This window comes from Pteropus vampyrus, unplaced genomic scaffold, assembly GCF_000151845.1.
Source record: "Pteropus vampyrus isolate Shadow unplaced genomic scaffold, Pvam_2.0 Scaffold368, whole genome shotgun sequence".
NCBI classification, from domain to species: Eukaryota; Metazoa; Chordata; class Mammalia; order Chiroptera; family Pteropodidae; genus Pteropus; species Pteropus vampyrus.
In genome coordinates, this window is record NW_011889149.1 from 604,478 (window position 1) to 625,128 (window position 20,651).

Below are 20,651 nucleotides of genomic sequence, written 5' to 3' on the forward strand. Positions count from 1 at the left end.
GAAGTCCCCTTTCCCCCCCGCATGCGGACCGGTCCACTTGAGGCCCTTCTATTGGTCGCGCGGGGAGTCTCCCCGCCTGCCTCTCGGGTAAGCCGCGGGACAGAGCGCGGCGCAGACGGGAAGTTGCGGCTGCCAGCGAGGCGGACTGGTCGGGTGGAGGCCGCAAGCCACCTCGAGGCTGCGTAGGCCGCGCGGAGACGCCGCGTCGCTGGTCTGGGGTCGGGAACCGCAGACCGGGAGGCACTAGGCGGACCGAGGTTTCTGGCGGGATTGGTGCCGGGGAGGCCGGGTCGTTGAGCGGCGGCGCGGCCCCTCCCTCCCCTGTCCGGGAGTAAGGCCCCGAGCAAGGCGGGGGCTCGTCCCAGGGCGCACCGCGGCACCGCCGCGGGGCACGGGCGGGTGGCCGGGAACACTGAGTCCGCCGGCGACGCCCCCTGCAGGCCGCCCTCGGCCCGCTGGGCCGCGGCCCGGGTGTGGGTGTGGGCCCCGGGGCTTGGCGGCCCACCCGGCGGGTTCGAATCCAGGTGCTGGCACCTCGGCGCTACGCCCTCTGCCCTGGGCGGTCGCGATCGGTTGCCCTCGCCACCAATTTGCCAAGGGCCGGGCTGCGCGACCTATTCGCCGTTGTCATCCAGTCCTGTATGACAGAGTCCTTAACCCCATTTTACGGAGTAGGAAATGGGGGCCTAAGGAGCTTGCCCAAGGTCATGCAGCTCCTAAGAGTCAGAGCCGGGATTCATACCGGCTGCTCCAGAATCAGCGTTTTTAACCAGCATCTGTGATTTCACTTTCTCTAAGTTCACTGATGAACCTACGTGAACCTCAATTTACTCAGCAGGGGTATTGATATTTTCCCAGGCTGTTTTAGGCTTAACTGAGAAAATGTACCGAAAAGCGCCGGGCGCGTTGCCTGGGACGCCGTGAGTGCTCAAGGAATGACGGCTTGTAATGTAACAGTTGATACCTCTGTAGTAACACTTTATGTCGTCTGTCTACTTTAGAATTTGTAGGTGGAAGGCAGGCATGATCAGGCCCATTTCACTGACAAGAAAACAGAGACAGGACGTGTCTCTCCCCACGTCATTCAGTCAGTAAAAGCAGCCAAGCTGGAGCCGAAAGCCAGGTGTCCTGAATCCCAGCGGGGGGCTCCCTGCACCAACCATGAGCCGCCTGCTCTGGAAGAAAGTGGCCGGCGTCGTCGTCGGGCCAGGGCCGGTTCCAGCTCCGGGGCGCTGGGTCTCCAGCTCCGTCTCCGTCCCCGTCCCCAGCGACGGGCAGCCGCAGCCGCAGCCGCCGCAAGTGCCATCCTCGGAGGGCGGGCAGCTGCGGTACAACCCGTTGCACATCCAGATGCTCTCGAGAGGGCTTCACGAGCAAATCTTCGGGCCAGGCGGGGCGATGCCCGTCGAGGCCGCGGTGCGCCGCAGCGTCGAACACCTGCAGAAGCACGGGCTCTGGGGGCAGCCGGCCGCGCCCTTGCCCGACGTGGAGCTGCGCCTACCCCCCCTCTACGGGGGCAGCCTGGACCAGCACTTCCGCCTCCTGGCGCAGAAGCAGAGCCTGCCCTACCTGGAGGCGGCCAACTCGCTATTGCAGGCCCAGCTGCCCCCCCGGCCCCCGAGCTGGGCCTGGGCGGAGGGTTGGACCCGGTACGGCCCCGCGGGGGAGGCCGTACCCGTGGCCATCCCCGAGGAGCCGGCCCTGGTGTTCGACGTGGAGGTCTGCTTGGCAGAGGGAACTTGCCCCACGCTGGCGGTGGCCATATCCCCCTCGGCCTGGTAAGTAGGGGCTCGCTCGGGTCAGGGGACTTTAGCATACGTGGGGGCCCAGCTTCCTAGCTTGGTTCAGTGAACGTTTACTGAGCCTCCACGGTGTGCGGGGTGGGTGCTTTTCTCGTGATTGCTGATCCGTGGTGAACTAAAATAGGCTTGCCCCCAGCTTTAGCAGAGGGAGGACACGAGCAGTAAGCAAACACCCAAGCAGATGTCAGGTGGTGATAGGGGCTATGTGGAGAATCAGTGGGGTGTTGTACTTGAGACTGACCAGGAGACCACTTGAGATCACCTCGATTTGGTGCCTTAACCCCCTCTCCTAGTAGCTTCCTGAGAAGTTAGTTTAAGACATTTGAACAGTGTTTCTATTTGGGGGCTTTGAGCAGAAATCTCCCTTTTGGGGTCTGTCCCAGGCAGCATAAGACATTTAGTATCCCTGCCGCTCTGTTAAATGCCAGACCCACCCCCTCCTTCAGCATTTCCAAATGCCCCCCTGGAGGTAGCATCCCCTAACTACTCGCAGTTGAGAAATTGTTGAGAAATGCTGCTTCCGACCCTCCGCCTCCCAGGCAGGCATTTTAGTCCCCAAAAGGTATATCCAGTCTCCCTCTTTTCTTTTTAAGTACCTTTCTAAGTGCTACCCAAGTTTCTTTTTCAAACAATGATGGCAGTACTGTTTCTCCCCTTTTTTATTCTTCATTCCAGGATTAAAATACTATTTACAACCTTAATGCTTTCAGGCATGGCCAGCAAAAAGTTGGCAGTTTCTTTATTCCTATTGGAAGCTACATCTTTGTAAAGAAAGCTGCGAAATGTTAAATATGCAGTTGAGAATGGTGAAAACATGGCTAAATAGATAAGGTAGGCATTCGTCACTGAAAAGAGCGAAACTAGATGATTCCTCATTGATTTAGTTCCAGTGCAGATGAGAGTCTCAGTACTTACTGTGTAATCTGATGGTCAGAATAGAGGGGATACCGCCCGTCATTGGAGAAGGTGAAGTAGGCTGTGGTGGCAGAAAGAAACTTAGGAAACGATTGACAAGAAAGACTTGTTTTTTGATCTCTTGGTCATTTTTGACCAATTTACCCAAAGTCTCCTTTTCTCTTCCTCCTCCTTCCTCTCCTAACTTCACCTCTCTCCTGTTCTTTCCATCCTCCTCTCATTCTCATTCCATTCTTGCCATGGTACTGGGGGCATTGCTCAGTTTGCCTGGTGGCAGGAGCCTGGGCTTCCTGGAACCCTGACTATGGTGGGGTGGGGGATGCCTGGTGGGGCCCTCATAGCTGTCCACTTTTAACCTGGACATGTCCCTGCCACATGGCTGCAGCTGTGTGTAACACCAGGTACCTGACCAGCCCGCAGTTTCCGCAGGGAGGGGAAGTCTGGACTGCCAATAGGGCAGTTTCCTAAAGGCTGCGGGTAAGGGCTTTGGTCCCAGGCTAGAGCGACATGATGGAGGCTGTCCCCATTTATCTGAGATCATAGGAAACGTGTAGCATTATTGGTGTTGGCTCTATTTACCAAAGGTATTTGCGTTTTGGTTTTCTTCTTATCACAAATTTATAATCCAGCTGCAGGCCAGGATCTCAACACCAGTCTGGCTTTTAATTGCAACTAAAGTTCCTGTAATCACCATAGCCTTAAATAGTTCACATTTTTCCGCCTTTTCTTTGTTTTTAAGGGCTTTGACATGCTAAATTGGAAGGGGGGGAGGTTTCAGCTTGAGTCCCTGAGCATATTCCCACCTTTTGGAGTGTGAGTTAGATTTTACCAGGTTTAAAACTAGGAATCTCTCTTTGCTGCCCCTCCCCCCACCAAAAAAAAACCCCCGTTTTGTTTGTTGAAACTGTGGGCAGTAACCCCTCCTCTCCTTAAGGGGTGCAGGGAGCTCCTTTGCAGCTGTGGTGGCCACACATGTGGCCTCATCACTCACTTTGATGCTGAATGGCCTTGACCTTTTGGCATAATCTGTGGTTCACAATGGCCTTTTCCTCAGCAACCATTTCCCCCACGCTTAGCCTTGTGGGTCTTGAGCAAACTTCAGCCTTTTCTGAATCAGTTTAAGGCCCTCAACAGGCAGCACTCATCCACCGTCCCTTCCACCCACATCCTTTGCAGATGTGCATAATTTCCTTCATTCTGGCACTTACCCGAGTCTCACTCAAGAGTGGTTGCTCAGAGAAGCACAGCACCTACAAGGTGTGTGATTTGCTCTTTGTCCTTCAGAATCTTTCCAGGCGTCAGATGATTCACCCTGTATATGAGTGCAGCATTCGTCATTGTTTTTGCCACTTTAAATGGAGGGGGGAAAAAGAATGGTTTCTACTTTGGGTTCTATTATAATTGTTTATCTTCTTTATAGCCCTTTGAGCACTAGCTCTTTTGTGTTTACAGGCATGAGGGGTTGATAATATTTATAAAACACCTCAGAGCCAAGCACAGATTTAGTGAACACTTGGCTAACAAACACCTCGATGACTCAGGCTGAATGGTGGGACATCCAGTAGTGTGGCACTTAGCTCCATTTTTATCCGTGGAAATTGAAAAGTAAAGCAGCTTTTGTAACTGTCCCATCCCCCTTCCCCTACAGATACCCCCACAGCGTCCCACCTGACCCCTAGCTCTGTGAGGGATAGGAGCACCCATTGGTCTCACTTGTGCCCCCAGCTTGCTAGTGCAAGACCTGGCACCTGGCAGCAGGTGTGCAGTGGGTGTTGATAAGTTTCATGCCTCTATGCTGAACCTGCCTGCCTCTCGCCTCCCTCAGGTATTCCTGGTGCAGCCGGCGGCTGGTGGAAGAGCGTTACTCTTGGACCAGCCAGCTGTCGCCGGCTGACCTCATTCCCCTGGAGGTCCCTGCCAGTGCCGGCGGCCCCACCCAGCGAGAGTGGCAGGAGCAGTTAGTGGTGGGGCACAATGTCTCCTTTGACCGAGCCCATATCAAGGAGCAGTACCTGATCCAGGTAAGGTTCCTGGGGCCAACCGCAGGTTCTGGCCCAGGTGGACCAGGAGCCCTGACTCAGTGGCTAGGGGAGACGTCGCTACAGGACCTCCTGCTGACCAACCCTGCCTCGGTCCCTGTGTCCAGCTGTCTGTCCCCAGGACCTGCCTGGTACAGAACCTGAGTTGTCACAGTGGCCCTTCTTTCCATGTGTCATTGCAGAGCTTGCATGGGTCTTTGGATGCTCTGGGCCTGCAGCCTGGGCTTACATGGCACCTCGGCCACTCACGATGAGCAGTGTGAGCTCCTGAACATCCCCGAGCCTCAGTGTCCTTATTCGTAAAAAGGGAGAGGGCAGAAGCTGTCTCATGGGATTGTTCAGAGGGCTTGACACGTCTAACACTCCGAACCACACCTGCTGTACTGTTGTGACATTTCTTAATTTTATGCAAAATGCTTTGTCACTGTGTTCTCACAATGGTCCTAGGAGAAAGGCAGGGCAGGTGAGAGCAGCCTTAGCCCATAGTTGAGGGTGCTGAGGCTCAGACCACCTTACTGACTTGCCCAGGGCCACGGAGCTTGTGAGTGGCAGAGCTGGGGGTGAGCCTGATAGCTCGGAAGGCCTTGTTTTGGCTGCTCTGTACCCAAAGTGCCCCTCAGAGTTGTTGCTGGCTGCTGGAAGGACTTGGGTGTTGGGATCGAGCCATGTCTGCACCTTCAAGGGTGGCTAGAATTTGGGCGGGCAGGCCCCTTGAAGATCCCGGGACAGTCATGAGCAAGCATGAAGGCATTCTGTCTTTAGTGTGGGGAGGCTGTGTGAGGAGCTGAGATGGGGCTGGCCCCTCACCTGCAGTCTCTCCTCAGGGCTCCCGCATGCGCTTCCTGGACACCATGAGCATGCACATGGCCATCTCAGGGCTAAGCAGCTTCCAGCGCAGTCTGTGGATGGCAGCCAAGCAGGGCAAGCACAAGGCTCGGCACCCCACACAGCGAAGCCAGAAGTCCCAGAGCAAAGCCAGTGGCCCGGCGGTGAGGACACACTGCGAGGAGGGGCCAGAGCAGGGTGCTTGGGACCCCTTTATCAGCCCGCCTGTCTGGCCTTAGGCCAAGCTGATCTGCTATGTCTCTTGCTCTGGCCCCTCAGATCTCATCTTGGGACTGGCTGGACATCAGCAGTGTCAATAACCTAGCAGACGTGCACAGCCTCTACGTTGGGGGGCCTTCCTTAGAGAAGGAGCCTCGAGAACTGTTTGTCAAGGGTAGTATGAAGGACATTCGTGAGAACTTCCAGGTATGGCGCTGCAAAGGGGCTCTGGGAGGTGGGCTGTGGCAGACCTCTAGCTGAACCCGGGGACTAGAGCTGCCAGATCTGACCCTGAGATTGGCGGTGGTGGTGGGACGGCTGCCCACTCAGCGCCTTCCTGTCGCCCGTGCCAGGACCTGATGCAGTACTGTGCCCGGGACGTGTGGGCCACCTATGAGGTTTTCCAGCAGCAGCTCCCACTCTTCTTGGAGAGGTGAGGGGGAACCCCTGTGGGGCCCCTGGGAGTCAGCGGGTTCCCAAGACCTGGGCCCACTGTCATCAGGTGGTGCTGGGTCCTCCTTAGGCTGGGGGACTTAGCCTTTCTTGGCAGAAAGGATGGAGCCACTCTGTCCAGTGGCGGCCACCTGGGCCCTGGAGAGGAGGGCTGAGGGCTGTGCTGGAGCCTCGTGTGTGGTCTCAGTTTATCAAGCACCCGCTCTGCACCCAGATCTGGAGCTAAGGGCTTTACATCCATCCTGGTATGTTTGCTAGTAACTCAGACTTCTGATCCAGTCAGAGTCATAAATGTCAGACTCCGTTCAAATTCTGACCCTGGTATCCAACTCATTTGACCTTGGGCAAGTTACTCAGTTCTCTAAGCCTCAGTGTTCTCATCTGTGAAACACCCAGATATACTGTGGGGTTTGTGTAGATTGCTTTGGGTAGTATAGACATCTCAATGATGTTAATTTTTCTTATCCATGAGTGCAGTACGTGCTTCCATCTATTTGTGGCTTCTTTAGCTTCTTTAGTGTCTTATGATTTTCTGAGTTCAAGTCTTTTACTTCCTTTATTCATAGGGGTTCTTTTTGATGATATTGAAAATGGAATTGCTTTTTAATTTCTCTTTCTGATAGTTTGTTATTGGTGTATAAAAATGCAACTGATTTCTGAATATTAATTTTGTATCCTACTACTTTACAAATTCATTTATCAGCCCTCATAGTTTTTTTGGTCGAATCTTCAGGGTTCTCTATATACAGTAGCACGTCATCCACACAAACACACGCTATCTTTTTACTGTTTTTTTTTCTGTGTTTAGATGTGTTTAGATCATAAATATTGGCCACTGTGTTACAGTTGCCTCTAGTATTCAGTACAGTGACATGCCGTAGAGGTTTGTAGCCTCGGAGCAATAAGCTATACCATAGAGCCTAGGTGTCTGGTAGCATCTAGTTTGTGTGAGTGTACTCTGTGATGTTTGCACAATGACAGTCGCCTAAGGACGTATTTCTCAGAACGTATCCCCATTGTTAAGCAGCACATGACTGTATCCCCATTTACAGATGAAGGGACTGAGGCTCAGAGAGGTGAAGTGACTTCCCCTGGGTCTCATGGCTAGGAAGTGGGAAAACTGGGATTTAACCCTGTCTCTTTGACTTTAGAGTTATGCTGCATGGGTGGTTGACTTGAGGCTTGCCAAACCGGCTCAGGGATTGGGCCAAAGCCTTGTCTCCCGTGGTCATTTATGGCAGCCCTGGTGTTTACCACAAGGTGTCCCCACCCGGTGACTCTGGCCGGAATGCTGGAGATGGGTGTCTCCTACCTGCCTGTCAACCAGAACTGGGAGCGTTACCTGGCGGAGGCACAGAGCACGTATGAGGAACTCCAGCGGGAGATGAAGAAGTCTCTGATGGATCTGGCCAACGATGCCTGCCAGCTGGTCTCTGGAGAGAGGTAGCCAAGCCTTGGGCGGGCAGGATCCAGGCAGAGGACAGGTGGGCAGGAGTCCAGGCTTTTGGCTTGGTCTCAGTCCTGCGCTGGTGGATTGGCTATACAGGTACAAAGAAGACCCCTGGCTCTGGGACCTGGAGTGGGACTTGCAAGAGTTTAAGCAGAAGAAGGCAAAAGTGAAGAGGAAGGAGCCAGCAGCCACCAGCAACTTGCCTGTCGAGGGGGCTGGGGTCCCAGGGTATCCCGAGGATCAGGAAGGTAGGGAGCATGGGCGGGAGGTAGGGTGGGGGTGGGCACTGGGCAGGTGTCCCTCCAGCCTTCCAGAGACAAGTAGGCTGGGCAGGTCTTTCCGAGAGACCCTTCCTCTGGCTCTGATTGTCCTCTCCACCCTGTGCAGACCCCGGCCCCCCCAGTGAGGAGGAGGAATTGCGACGAGATGTCACAGCCCGCGCCTGCTTCGAGCAGCTGAAGGGGACCGCAGAGCTCCTGCCCAAGAGGCCTCAGCACCTTCCCGGACACCCTGGGTGAGTCCTGTCCCCCTAATATATCCAGAGTCTGCCCTCAGCCCCATCTCAGGATGCCCGTTCTGGGCTCCGGCACAATGGGCCGGCTTGCTGCCATTCGTTCCTACTAGTTCACTCTGACCTCTGGCTGACTGGATTCACTCAGTACAGGTGCAGTGAGCACCTGCCATATGCCGGCCCATGGCAGCCACTGGGGGCACAAACAGGAACACAGCTCCTTTCCAGGAGCTCGTTCATCCTAGGAGGAGCCAGGCATGCAGACCAGCCAGTGCAGCTGGTGTTTATGTCCAGGATGACACGGAAGAGTTAGACAGTGCCTAACTCTGCCTGGGGAGATCAGGGAAGGTTTCCTTAAGGAGGTGACTCTTCATTTGAGCCTCAGAATGGCAGAGATGGGGAAATAGGGGCAGCCAGTGTGAATAGCGGGGTGTCAGCTTTGCGTTTGTGCGGCCCTGAGAGTGAGGCCTTTTTAAATTTTGTGCTCCGCGTGCCTCACTTGCCTCACCCTGTGTCAGGCCTGGTGAATGGCACTGAGAGGCAGCTCTGAAGGCCCTGGCTTGTCACTAGAGCAGCGGTGCACGCCTGCTCGTTCTGGAGCTTGGGAAGGAAGCCAGCCCTGAGCCATGCTGGGGACCTTGCTCTTGGCTAGCCCAGGCTCTTTCCTTTAGAGATCTTCCAATTATCCTTGGGGACTCTATGAGGGGCCTGGCCACATCCAGAGGGAGAAGATGGTGACTGGAGACTGAGGTCGCCAGAAGAAAACCTTGGGCCTTGGAGGTTGGGCGGAGCACGTTATGGGGGAGAGAGTCTGCCTTGCAGTCACGCTGTCCTCACCCTACCACTGTGACACTCTTCTCTTCTGGTGGGGCATAGGTGGTACCGGAAGCTCTGTCCCCGGCTAGATGACCCTGCGTGGACCCCAGGCCCCAGCCTCCTGAGCCTGCAGATGCGGATCACACCCAAACTCATGGCACTGACCTGGGACGGCTTCCCTCTGCACTTCTCAGAGCGACATGGCTGGGGGTACTTGGTGCCCGGGCGGCGGGACAACCTGGCTAAGGTGCCAGAGGGCACCACCTTAGCATCGGCTGGGGTGTCCTGCCCCTATAGGTGAGGCTCAGGCTCAGGAGGAAGAGGCGGGAGTCTGAGGACCCATCCCCTTGCTGGAGAAACCAGGTCCAGTGCAGGCCAGTGGGAGGAGCGTGGGGTCAGAGAGTCTGGGCTCCAGCCCTTTCCTCCATGGCTGCCTTTTCCCTGTGGGCTTCACAGCCTTGTTGGGGGTGAGGGCACGGTGCTCTGGAGTGCGGAGCACCGAGGTCCTGCTCTGGGGCCCAACAGCACAGCTGCCTTCACAGGAATATTCAGGGGGAGGGTGTCACAAGTGGCAAGGAGATGGGCTTTTGTTTTTCTTAGTATAAATTATTGAGCACTAATTATAATCTGGGTTATTAATAAACCGTTAGCATTGCTTTGCTCATTTGTTCCCAAGCAGCCCCATGAGATAGGGTGGTTATCCCCATTGTAGCGTTGACAAAAATAAAGGCCCAGGGAAATCAGTTGATTTGAGGTCACGAACCTGAGATTTTGATAGGCAGGTGTTGGGGAGAAGCCACAACACTTGAAGTGGCCCGGAATCGAGAATCCCGGCTCTGCAGGACAGCCTGAGTCATGTGTGGGGTCTTCGGACAAGAGGGGCTGGATCAGCCTTGCCACTGTTAGCCTGAGGGCGGATGAGCTGGCAGGAACCAGTCTGGGGGTGGCCAGGTCCTGACTTCCCACTTCTCTGATCCCAGAGCTCTTCTTGTGGAGGCGGCATCTCTGTGGCACAAGAGAAGCTAAGATTTGAGTCAGACCTCTAACCTCAGCCTGCCACCAGGGTGCTATGTCATTTTCGATTTGTCACTCGCTGTCTAAAAACCAGGGAGAGCGCTGTCCACTTCTGCCTCAGAGCTGATTCTGAGGACTAAACAAGGGGAATTGTGGAAGGCCCCCAGCCAGCCGCCTGGCCCGGAGTGGGCACCCATAACCCGAGGCTGCTGCTGCTGTTCTCTGCCCAGAGCCATCGAGTCCCTGTACAGGAAGCACTGTCGTGAGCAGGGGAAGCAGCAGCCGGAGCTGCAGGCCGGCCTGGCCGAGGAGTTCCTGCTCACCGAGAGCAGCGCCGTGTGGCAGACGGTGAGGCGAGCAGCAGCCTGAGCCCTGGGGAGGGGTCTCTTTCCTCTCAAGGAAGGGGAAGTGGGGCACCGGGTGTGCCGATCCTCACCTCAGGCCTGCCTGTGCCGTCTGCGTGTTGGGGACGGGCTGGTGGGTTTGGCCTGACCCGGCCTCTGCTTCACTCCTTTGGTACCCTGGGCCCATCCAGGTGGAAGAACTGGGCTTCTTAGAGGTGGAGGCCGAGGCCAAGGTGGAGAGCTTGCAAGCGGTGGTTCCGGGTCAGCCCCCAGTTCTGGTGAGTGGGCTTGTGTTCATGTTCTCTGGGTGTGGGTGCTGGGCGGCTAGGCCCTTCTCCTGGGCCCAAGTAGCTCTTCCCCACCAGAGTTCTCAAGGTCCTGGGGGCTTGGGAGATGCCGCCTTGCCTTTGGTGGCCCCACACTGGTTGGGAAGTCAGGGAGGAAGCCTGAGATCTGGTGGCCGTCTGTCATTTCCTAGCTTACCTGCTAAGTGTTTCAGGCCCTTTTCCCATCCCCTACCCCATGGCCCTCGCTGAATGCAGGTGCTGGAGCAGGGCCTCATCTACGTGTGTGGCCCCCACAGACTGGTGCTGGTGGCCCAAAAGCCAGCCAGCCAGCTTATCATCATGGCAGTGGACCTTACAATGATGTGGACATCCCCGGCTGCTGGTTCTTCAAGCTCCCTCACAAGGTGTGTATCCTGATTTACCGCTTGTCCTTGGTGTCCTGACTGCTCAGGGCCCACAGCATGCCTCCAGAGTGACTCAAACTCGCTCCCCTTTTTGCAGGAATGACAGTAGTAGTTGGGGCAGAGTATCACCCCAAAACAAATAGCATCATCTCTCTGAGCCTGTTTTCCTTCTGAAAATTGGGTAGGAAAGGGCATAGTAGTGGAACTAAATGACATCGATGCTGGCACGTCAAGTGTCTGGCACCATGTTTGCTACCCCATGTTTGCTACCTGATGGGTTACTTTGCGGGGAGCCAGGTTTGAGTCTGTGTATTAGTGTCTGCTTCTGTGCGTGGCAGTCGGATTTGCTCCAGACTGCTGGAGGTCTGGGCTAGGTGTTGGGCAGACCCCAGGTGCACAGGGCATCGGTTCCCCAGCCAGGAGTCTGCCACCTGCCTCCAGCCCCTGCTTCCTTTACCCTCTAGGATGGTAACAACTTCAATGTGGGCAGCCCCTTTGCCAAGGACTTCCTGCCCAAGATGGAGGATGGCACCCTGCAGGCTGGCCCAGGAGGTGCCAGTGGGCCCCGGGCCTTGGAAATCAACAAAATGATTTCTTTCTGGAGGAATGCCCATAAACGTATCAGGTGGGCCACCATGGGAGAGCAGAGACGTGCCTGTCTGTGCCCCTGGCCAGGGTTCTGCAGTCCTGGGACTCCCTTCCCTCATGTCCCACCCTGGGGCCCCTGACTTAGCCTGTGCTGCAGTGGAAGGGTGGCCCAGCTGTGATGCAGAGGCCTGCTGGCAGTCCTGGTGCTCTGTGACCATGGGCAAGTCTCTTTCCCTCTCCAGCTTATTTCCCTGTGTATGTTTAAAGGGTGGTACTATAGGTCCTCGATGGCCCCTCCCAGCTCTCAGAGGACCCCTTAGCTAACTGCTGGAGCTGTGGGATGTGGCTGAGGACCAGGGCTGGTCCTCTGTTGGGGACTGGGAGCAGGATCCTATAGTTGGGAGTGGCAAATTGATTCATCTTGAAGACTAGTTCGAAGGTGGTGGTGGCTGCCAGCAGCAGTCTCGTGAGAAGAGTGCCGTGATGGCTTGCAGTTTGTCCTGAGTATGGATTAGGCAGTGGTGACAAGGCTGCTGTTGGATGCCTCGAGTACTCTGGGATGAGGGCAGGTGCTGCTTTGGCGGCCTGGCCAGTTCCCAGATGGAATAGGCTCCTGCCTAGTAGATTCTAGGACCCTACGTGGTTGTGCCAGGGCCCACACTGTCAGGTCAGTGGGAAGAGGGTGGAGGCTAGGCAAGGAGGGAGCACAGTAGCTCCTGAAACTGGGCACTGAGGGCCCTGGTGGCATGGATTCTGCCCCCATGGTTGCCTGAGCCTCAGCCTGTCTGTTCCCACAGCTCCCAGATGGTGGTATGGCTGCCTAGGTCGGCTCTGCCCCGTGCTGTGACCAGGTATGGCCTGTCAAGTGGCTGTGAGGCAGAAGACCTGAGTGGGGTGGGTCTTCGGGTCAAAGCAAGCTTTGAGGCTCATGTTCTCTTCCTCCCCACAGGCACCCAGACTACGATGAGGAAGGCCGCTATGGGGCCATCTTGCCCCAGGTGGTGACCGCTGGCACCATCACCCGCCGAGCTGTGGAGCCCACGTGGCTCACTGCCAGCAATGCCCGGGTATGTGTTATCTGCACCTCTGGTCCCTGCCCTTCTTCTCCTGTGTCTCTAGAAACGGAGGTCGTGGAGCGCCTTTCGTGAGGAACATGAAATCTGGGCCAGGCAGGACTCAGGTTCCAGTCTAGCTTCACAGCTTATCAGTTACCAGTAAACACATTCCTGGCCAGATGTTGACAAGGCACGATAGCCACAGCCATTGTGGCTAAATGGGGTATCGGGTATCGGGCACAGGGTAGGGATTCTTTACCTGTCAGCCTCATGTCTGAAGGCGGCCGTCGCTGGGAGTTTGGGGCAGCACTGTCTTCACTTCCTAAAGCCACCCCTTCAGTAAAGTCCCCAGTGTTGTCATCAAGTCTGGCTCTAGGAGTGGGGTGGAAGGAGTCTCATGGTGGCATCTAGGCAGGGCCTGACTTCACTCTTCCTGCAGCCCGACCGAGTAGGCAGCGAGTTGAAGGCCATGGTGCAGGCCCCACCGGGCTATGTCCTCGTGGGTGCTGACGTGGACTCACAGGAGCTGTGGATTGCAGCTGTGCTTGGAGATGCCCACTTTGCCGGCATGCATGGTGAGCAGGAACCAGGGCTGGGCAGAGTGGAGGCAGCCTGGCCCTGGGACCCAGGTTTCGAGGTTGGGAGCACAGGGTTTCTGAGCCTCCTGCCTCACTCCTGGCCTGCCCCATAGGCTGCACGGCCTTTGGGTGGATGACTCTGCAGGGTCGGAAGAGCAGGGGCACTGACCTGCATAGTAAGACCGCCGCCACAGTGGGCATCAGCCGTGAGCATGCCAAGATCTTCAACTACGGCCGCATCTATGGAGCAGGCCAGCCCTTCGCCGAGCGCCTGCTCATGCAGTTCAACCATCGGCTCACGCGCCAGGAGGCAGCCGAGAAGGCCCAGCAGATGTATGCCATCACCAAGGGCCTTCGCCGGTGAGCGCCCCCCCTCCCCCGCCATCATCTTTCTCCTCCAGGCCTTTACTACCCTTTACTGCCCTGTCTTTTCTACCTTTCCTGTTATCTGTGGCCCCTCTCCTTTCAAACCTGTGACTTAGCTCTAAGATGGTTTATTCTTGGGTTGTGACACTTGCTTAAGAGTCAGTCTTGAACAGGTTTTTTCATAGGGGTAAAGCTGTACTTTCATTATGTTGTCACCAAGTGGTAGCAGGTCAGCAGCCCTGGTCACGCAGAATAAACAGTACTGTGGTGTTGCAAATTCCTAAGCTTCCGGGGAATGAGCAAAGCGGGCAGGTGACACAGTAGTTGAGAGGAGGGCTCTTTGGAAAATCAGAGACTGTAAACTGCTTCTCATGTGGGGGAGCGGCAGGCCGTGTGTTTCCTGATACTGCTACTGGTTGTGTGCTTGGGCCTCAGCAGGCTCCAAGGAAGATTTCTGCAGCCAGTGTGAGGGAGGAGAGGTCCACTTCTAACTTCCTTGGGGAGAATATAGTTTCTATGTTTAACTAGCTGACCTCCTCATGAAACACTAAAAGATAAGTGATAAACAGTGCAGTGGTGACTGCACACCCACAGGCAAGGGGAGCTGGGTATCATCTAGCGTGGAGAGGATGAGGTGGGCTGGGTGCAGCTGGCACTGTGGGTGGCATGTGCTGGCAGAGGCGGGGCAGTGACGACACAGGAGGTTGGACCTTAGCTGTGGAGGCCTTTGAAGGCCTCACAGGGGAGACTGGACCACGGGCATCGAGGAAGGGGAAGTGCCGGTATACCTTTGAGCTGGTGAGTGAAGTGGCTCTGAAGCCACGAGGGGACAAATCTGGTGATGGCTGAGGCTGCAGTGAAGCCGAGAGCCTGAGGCAGTGGGAGCCCTCCCAGCGTGCTCTCCCCCATGCCCGTGCTGCGTCCTGAATAGTACCTGGCACCTCTTGGTTGTTTGGCAGTTGTGTTGGAGTCTCTGCCCCTTATTGGGCTACTCTGGGCTCTACCTCTTTTTGGCCATGTGTCCCTAGCAAGTCACTTAGCCTTTCTGTGCTGATCTCCCCCTCTGAAGTAGGGACTGTAGGGGATAGGCAGGACTCAGGGTGGTTATGGAAATGGATAAGATGGTATGCGGACCCGGCAGGAGGCACTCACGTGGGGATGACGGTAGTGACCCTGCTCTCAGGTATCGGCTGTCGGATGAGGGCGAGTGGCTGGTGACGCAGTTGCACCTCCCTGTGGAGCGGACTGAAGATGGCTGGGTTTCCCTGCAGGATCTGCGCAAGATCCAGAGAGAAGCTGCACGAAAGTGAGAACCGTCCGTGTGCTAAGGGCGATAGAGGGATGGTCGGGGCTGGCCCCAGGAGAGCTGGGATGCATTTAGTTCTGAGAGACTCAGACAGCCTGGTCTCTGTGTTCCTGGTCCCCCAGGTCCCGCAGGAAGAAGTGGGAGGTGGTTGCAGAACGCGCGTGGATGGGGGGCACAGAGTCAGAAATGTTCAACAAGTTGGAGAGCATCGCCATGTCCGACACACCGCGTACCCCGGTGCTGGGCTGCCGCATCAGCCGGGCCCTGGAGCCCTCAGCCGTGCAGGGGGAGGTATCTTGCACCCGTGTAGTATGGGGAGAGGGTCACAGGGAGGGCAGGCCCCTCCTACCCCAGTGAACTGGTATCTGGCAGCATCCCTCACCTGCGTCCACCTTCCCTCCCCAGTTTATGACCAGTCGTGTGAACTGGGTGGTGCAGAGCTCTGCTGTGGACTACCTACACCTCATGCTCGTGGCCATGAAGTGGCTGTTTGAGGAGTTTGCCATCGACGGGCGCTTCTGCATCAGCATTCATGACGAGGTTCGCTACCTGGTGCGGGAGGAGGACCGCTACCGCGCTGCCCTGGCCCTGCAGGTCACCAACCTCCTGACCAGGTAGGCGGGGCCGCAGCCTCAGGACCAGCTGAATTTCACTTGCAGGGTTTGGGGCCAGGATGAGTGTGATCTGTGAGTTTTTCATTTCCCCAGAAATGAAAGTTTCAGTCCTTATGACTAGTTTAAAAATATTGTAGAAGTTGGAAACAGGCTGGCCTCAACTTTTAAAATTAAGATTTCTTGAGTTTGAAAGTGTCACCACGCAGGTGGTAAGGAAAGGAGGTCAGGGGAGTGTCAAACAGTAGCTCTCTAATTGTGCTCCCCTAGAAACAGACCATTCCGTTTTGAAAATCAAATGACAGGCTTTTCTCAACTCATAAAAAATTGAGGGTTTAAGTGCCAAGTTTGTCATTCTGCTAACAATGAAGAAACTCAAATGTGATTTAAAAATAATTCATATTTTATATATTGTATTTTCTCAGAGTAAAATTTATATGGTTGAATTAAATGATATTAAGTTCCATGTTGATCCGCCACTCAGAACCAGTTTGGGAATTGTGATCTGATTAATGGATAAATAATGTTTATAACAACACTGTCTCTGTTGCTGCCTTCATTATTTCCTGGGCGGTTATGCTTAACAAAGCTAACAAAATCCTCGTATAATTCAAATACCCGAAAGGAGATTTTGCATCAATGTGTGCCAAACTGGAAAAAAAAGGTGTGTCTGGAGTTGCATCTGCATTTCAGTATCTCAGTGGGAGGTGGTGGGATGGAGGGCGGTGCTGGCCCTTCACTCAGCTCTGCTCCAGGGGAGACCGGTCTTTCTCCACCGCTCACAGCAGGGGCACGCCTGAGCGGAGATTGGGTCTCTTCCAGGTGCATGTTTGCCTACAAGCTGGGTCTCAACGACTTGCCCCAGTCGGTCGCCTTTTTCAGTGCTGTCGATATTGACCAGTGCCTCAGGAAGGAAGTGACCATGGATTGTAAAACCCCTTCCAACCCGACTGGGATGGAAAGGAGATACGGGATTCCCCAGGGTGAGCATAACACGTTGTTCCTCATTACGTTTAGGATGTAAGGTGGACTAGGAAGTGGTCTTGGACAAGAGGAAGCTTGGGGCACCAGAGGATGAGAAATCCACTCTTAACTTGTGCTGTGTACTAGGCTACATATGCTCTGGGTCCAAAGTGAGCATATTGAAATCACAAAGGGATGTCTCTCTAGAAAACTGTTCATAGGAAATGAAGGAATATTTGAAACTCTGGTTTCTTCTACCTGTACCTTTCCCCTCTTCAACCACACCAGAAATGTTTAAAGATTTATTGTGCAAAGTCAGAGTGCATTCTTTTGAGAAAATCGTGCTTTGAATGTCAAACAAGTAAATCAGAAAGCTTATTTTCTACTTAAAGTGTATCTAAGACAAACATATAAAAAGAATGTGCACCCTCCAAATGTAACATGGCCATTATTCTTGCCTTTGCAGCCTCCTTTGTGACCTTAACATTAAGGTCCTTTTGTCATTTCTGAGCTCCAAGGTACAACTCTTGAGAAAGCATCCTAACCAATTTGCATTATCTTTCAGGTGAAGCGCTGGATATTTACCAGATAATTGAACTCACCAAAGGCTCCTTGGAAAAATGAAGCCAGCCTGGACTGTAGCTCTGCCTGGAGGCTCTGTATTTGCTCCCGTGGAGCTTCATCTGAGTGGTGCAGGCTCCCAAACTCAGGCTTTCTCCTGTGCTTTTCTCAGTAGCAGGACCTGCCAGGGATGATGGCCTGTGACTGAAGGTGCAGTTGAGTTCAGTAGGTTCAGAACCAAGATGCCAACATCGGTGCAGGCTGTAGGACAAGGGGGTACTGTTGCTCGTTGGGTAAAAAGAAAGCAGAAGCCCCAAAGTTCACATTAACTCAGGCATTTATTTTTTTCTTTTCTTCTTGGCTGGTTCTTTGTTCTGTCCCTCGTGCTCTGATGCAGTGTCCTAGAAGTGGAAAGAAGTAACGCTCTACTGATAAACCTGCTCAGAGGCAGTGGAAATAAAAGCCCTTTATCTTCTCATCAAAGCCTGTGTGGTCATGCTTTCCCCCCCTTCCCTCTCACAGGAGGCACTGACCGATGTTGAAGAGGGGAGGCCTCAGAGTAGAGTAAAGCAGTGCAAGCCTCTCCTTTGGGATTTTTGTTAGACCTGGGGAGATGCATGGGACAGGATGACAGAGAAGGGTCATCACAATGCTAACCTCCAATGCCAAGTGAGTAAAGGGAGTAGGTAGGGCCAGGTGTACCATGGCTTGGAGTATGACAGTCTGAAGAAGGTAGTAGGTGTAAAATTTTTGAGAAGCTAGAAATTGGGGTGTTTTATGTAAACCTCCAGTTTTGAATGGGCCTAAAGATGATGAAACATGGGGTTCTGCTTCAAAGATGATGGAGAGCTCAGGGTGTGCTGTTGTAACTGCTGAAACTGAAGGCAGAGGAACAGACCAGGGGGCAAAGGAGGAGGAGATGAGACTGGCCCGACCTGAACGAATCAGAGCGGCCCTATTTGAATGGCAAAAGAGGAAGTAAACTTTCTGGCCATCAGTCATTTTCCAGTAGTTAACCTGCAGTAAGACCTTGTCTTGTCACCGGCCCCTTTCTGGAAATGTGTACTCAAAACGTATACAAGTCTGGGCACCTTGGTGTGATTTAAAGTTTACAAACCTCCTCTCAAGAGTTTTTAGTATCACCCTTGCCGAACCACCTTTCAGCTCATTTTGTCTGCGGGTGTCGTCCCTCTACTGATCTGTGGTTGCTCCCAGACAGCCTACTTGCAACCCGTGAGAAAGGGTAGCCGGGGCTGCTGCACCCAGTCAGAAACACACTGACCTCGTCATGTTCATCTTCCTCATCCTCGTCCTCTCGGAGAACCATGTCCAAGATGTTTCCTTTGATCTTGAAGTCCCGCGAGGTGCTGAGCTTCATGTGCTGCATCAAGTTCACCTGTGACGGGATTGTGAGGCTGGGCACATGCTCCTGCTGGTAGGCCCTGCCCGGAACAGCCCACACCATTTCTGCTGTACCTCTGACAGACCCTTCAGTTCCTACTTAAAGCAAGCACACAGACACCCTGGACCTGTTTTTCCATCAGCTTCCGACATGATGTTTGGATTCAGGCCCCCAGATTAGAAACGGACAAGGACTGTAGTTTTTCCCCCCGCAGTCGGGCTGCTTCCGTTTTGCCAGGTCCCTCACAGGGTAAATGGAAATGGTAGAAAGCAATAGCGTATGTTTACCTTGGACCTCTTGGAAAGTTGGATGAGAAATTTTTCATACTGTTCAATGGCAAAAATGAGATTTGGGATTGGCTTGGTTTCCCGAAGAACTCTGGCCTAGAGAGCAGCGAAGGAAAGGCCTACATTTCAGATTCAAGTTTTTGAAGCAGTCTGCTAATGCTGTCAGCAGTAGAACTGCTCATGGCTTTGGGGGAAAGCTGGTCTTTCAATCAGAAGCATTTTACTTTGGTACCAGTAATCTATCATTTTTGGCAGTTCAATCTAATCAAAGTACTTAAATGCCAACAGATCACACTGGATCCTTCCACTTATAATTTCTGAGTATCTGTTGTCACCTAGAGGCTGGCTGAGGGAAGGGCCATTTGTAGAAATCTGGTTGCCTGACTTGATATTTTTAAAACAATAAGCCCACTCTGCACCAGCTCTGTTTCCTCTTTCTAGTCTGCACATAAAGTTTCACTATTGGGATTATATTATCTTTCCCCCAGTTTGAATTATAATTTACAGATCTTTTCAACCATATCTCATTCATATAGATATGTTTCTATATTTTAATACAACCACAAATAAGGACATTCTTCTCATCTTTTTAAAAAAATGTCTTAAGAGATAATTCTATAGCTAAGCATGTAGATTTGAATTTTTTTCATGTCTGCATAGTATTCTACAGTATAAATACACTATAACCCATTTAGCTAGTCTTCTATTAGTGAAAGCAGTTATTGCCACATTAGCCCCTTGAGAGATGGGGCTAATTCTCACCTCTGTGAACTCCCTGACCACTCCCTGCACCTTCACCACCTCCTACACGTACTTGAGGAGGGAGCACCTTCTGCATGCACTAACTTTGCCAAATACAATCTTTTCCTGTGGGTGTCCTAAGCTGTTTTTTTTTTTTTTTAAAGAGCTCATTTTTTTTAGTACTTCCTAATAAAGCATGTTTTTTGGTTCAGAGGAAAAAGATGTTCCATCTGAACATAAAATCCGTGAGCTCAGAAGCTGCCATACACACACTTTCCCCCCAGTTTTATATATACATTTTTATAACAGATTTGTTGATATAATTCACATACCATACAATTCACCCCTTTACACTGTACAATTTTTTTTTTTTTAGTATACTCAGAGTTGTGCAACCATCACAACTAGAAATTATAGAACATTTTATTCATGCCCGCAAAGAAAACCTGTACCCATTTTAGTAGGCACCTCCCTCGAGTCTTTCCAATCCAATCCCCAGCTCTAGGCAACCACTCATCTATCTTCTTTTTAGATTTGCCTATCCTGCATAGTTTTTGTGACTGGCTTCTTCCGCTTAACAGTGTTTTCCAGGTTCACCAGCAGCCCCCCTGGAACGAGCATGTCAGTGGCTCACCATGGCCATGGCAACAGCAGCGGCTTTCTCCTTTTTCTTTCCTCCTGTATGTTTTAGGCTCCTAGTCTTCTTGTTCTAGAGAAACAGAAACAAATTCCCTTACTCCTGAAGACTTTTGCAGGCTGGCGGTCATCTTCTAGGAAAGTGATTCTAGCCGCGTATGGGGACTCTTAAGGGGCCCAAGTTTAGGTAAAGTTTAGATAAAGAAGACTATCCTGCAGCAGATGCTGGAAGATGGGAAACATACTGTGATGCTTATAATCCTCAGACATTTTTCTATTGTTGTGAGGTTTACAATCTTGTCCCTGGAACTAGCACATGGAGGTGAGGGCAGGATCAGCCATTATTCTATCAGGCCAGCCAAGGATGGTTAAAATGGGGATTGTCAGAGTGGTAGCAGGAATCATTATTTCCCTACTGGGCAGCAGGCTGAAAGGGGGCTTCATAAAGAGGAAGTTGGAGAGGCTTTTCCCGGGATCT

At 53.2% G+C, this 20,651-nt stretch overlaps 2 protein-coding genes and 1 long non-coding RNA gene across 6 annotated transcripts in view; 1 reads left to right on the top strand and 2 right to left on the bottom strand.

Moving 5' to 3' along the window:
- The first annotated feature begins 85 nt into the window (after positions 1-85).
- On the top strand, positions 86-17,590 carry POLG (DNA polymerase gamma, catalytic subunit). Of its 2 annotated transcripts, XM_011379663.2 has the most exons (23): positions 86-257; positions 1,002-1,778; positions 4,543-4,738; positions 5,581-5,745; positions 5,861-6,007; positions 6,154-6,233; positions 7,514-7,696; positions 7,800-7,951; positions 8,091-8,217; positions 9,091-9,327; positions 10,275-10,392; positions 10,580-10,666; positions 10,972-11,079; positions 11,544-11,704; positions 12,465-12,518; positions 12,617-12,734; positions 13,162-13,297; positions 13,414-13,660; positions 14,850-14,972; positions 15,095-15,263; positions 15,378-15,586; positions 16,406-16,566; positions 17,112-17,590. In XM_011379663.2, the coding sequence occupies exons 2-23, from the start codon at positions 1,162-1,164 to the stop codon at positions 17,168-17,170; spliced, it is 3,654 nt and encodes a 1,217-aa protein (XP_011377965.1). In that variant the 5' UTR covers positions 86-257; positions 1,002-1,161; the 3' UTR covers positions 17,171-17,590. The 2 variants fall into 2 exon arrangements, with proteins under 2 accessions (XP_011377965.1, XP_023378731.1); XM_023522963.1 differs by lacking the exon at positions 12,465-12,518.
- On the bottom strand, positions 9,691-13,155 carry LOC111731376. Its single transcript, XR_002777099.1, has 3 exons — positions 12,982-13,155; positions 10,481-10,809; positions 9,691-10,035 (listed from the first exon to the last, which is right to left on the bottom strand). It is a non-coding gene; the product is annotated as an uncharacterized LOC111731376 (long non-coding RNA).
- The window catches only part of FANCI (Fanconi anemia complementation group I), a 53,246-nt gene continuing 49,429 nt past the window's right edge, over positions 16,835-20,651 (bottom strand). For 2 of the 3 annotated variants that reach the window (XM_023522962.1, XM_011379661.2), the window contains 4 exons: positions 20,172-20,246; positions 18,797-18,892; positions 18,390-18,503; positions 16,835-17,508 (listed from right to left, as the gene is read on the bottom strand). In XM_023522962.1, coding sequence (XP_023378730.1) covers positions 17,446-17,508; positions 18,390-18,503; positions 18,797-18,892; positions 20,172-20,246 — 348 coding nt within the window. In that variant the 3' untranslated portion in view covers positions 16,835-17,445. The remainder of the gene's footprint in view (positions 17,509-18,389; positions 18,504-18,796; positions 18,893-20,171; positions 20,247-20,651) is intronic. The other variant, XM_011379662.2, reaches the window with a different exon arrangement.

Excerpts from the sequence above, each read along its gene's own strand:
- POLG (XM_011379663.2), top strand. The coding sequence starts at position 1,162 with ATGAGCCGCCTGCTCTGGAAGAAAGTGGCCGGCGTCGTCGTCGGGCCA. Across the intron at positions 11,080-11,543 it reads TCTTCAAGCTCCCTCACAAG|GATGGTAACAACTTCAATGT; the intron begins GTGTGTATCCTG and ends TTTACCCTCTAG. Across the intron at positions 13,661-14,849 it reads ATCACCAAGGGCCTTCGCCG|GTATCGGCTGTCGGATGAGG; the intron begins GTGAGCGCCCCC and ends CCCTGCTCTCAG.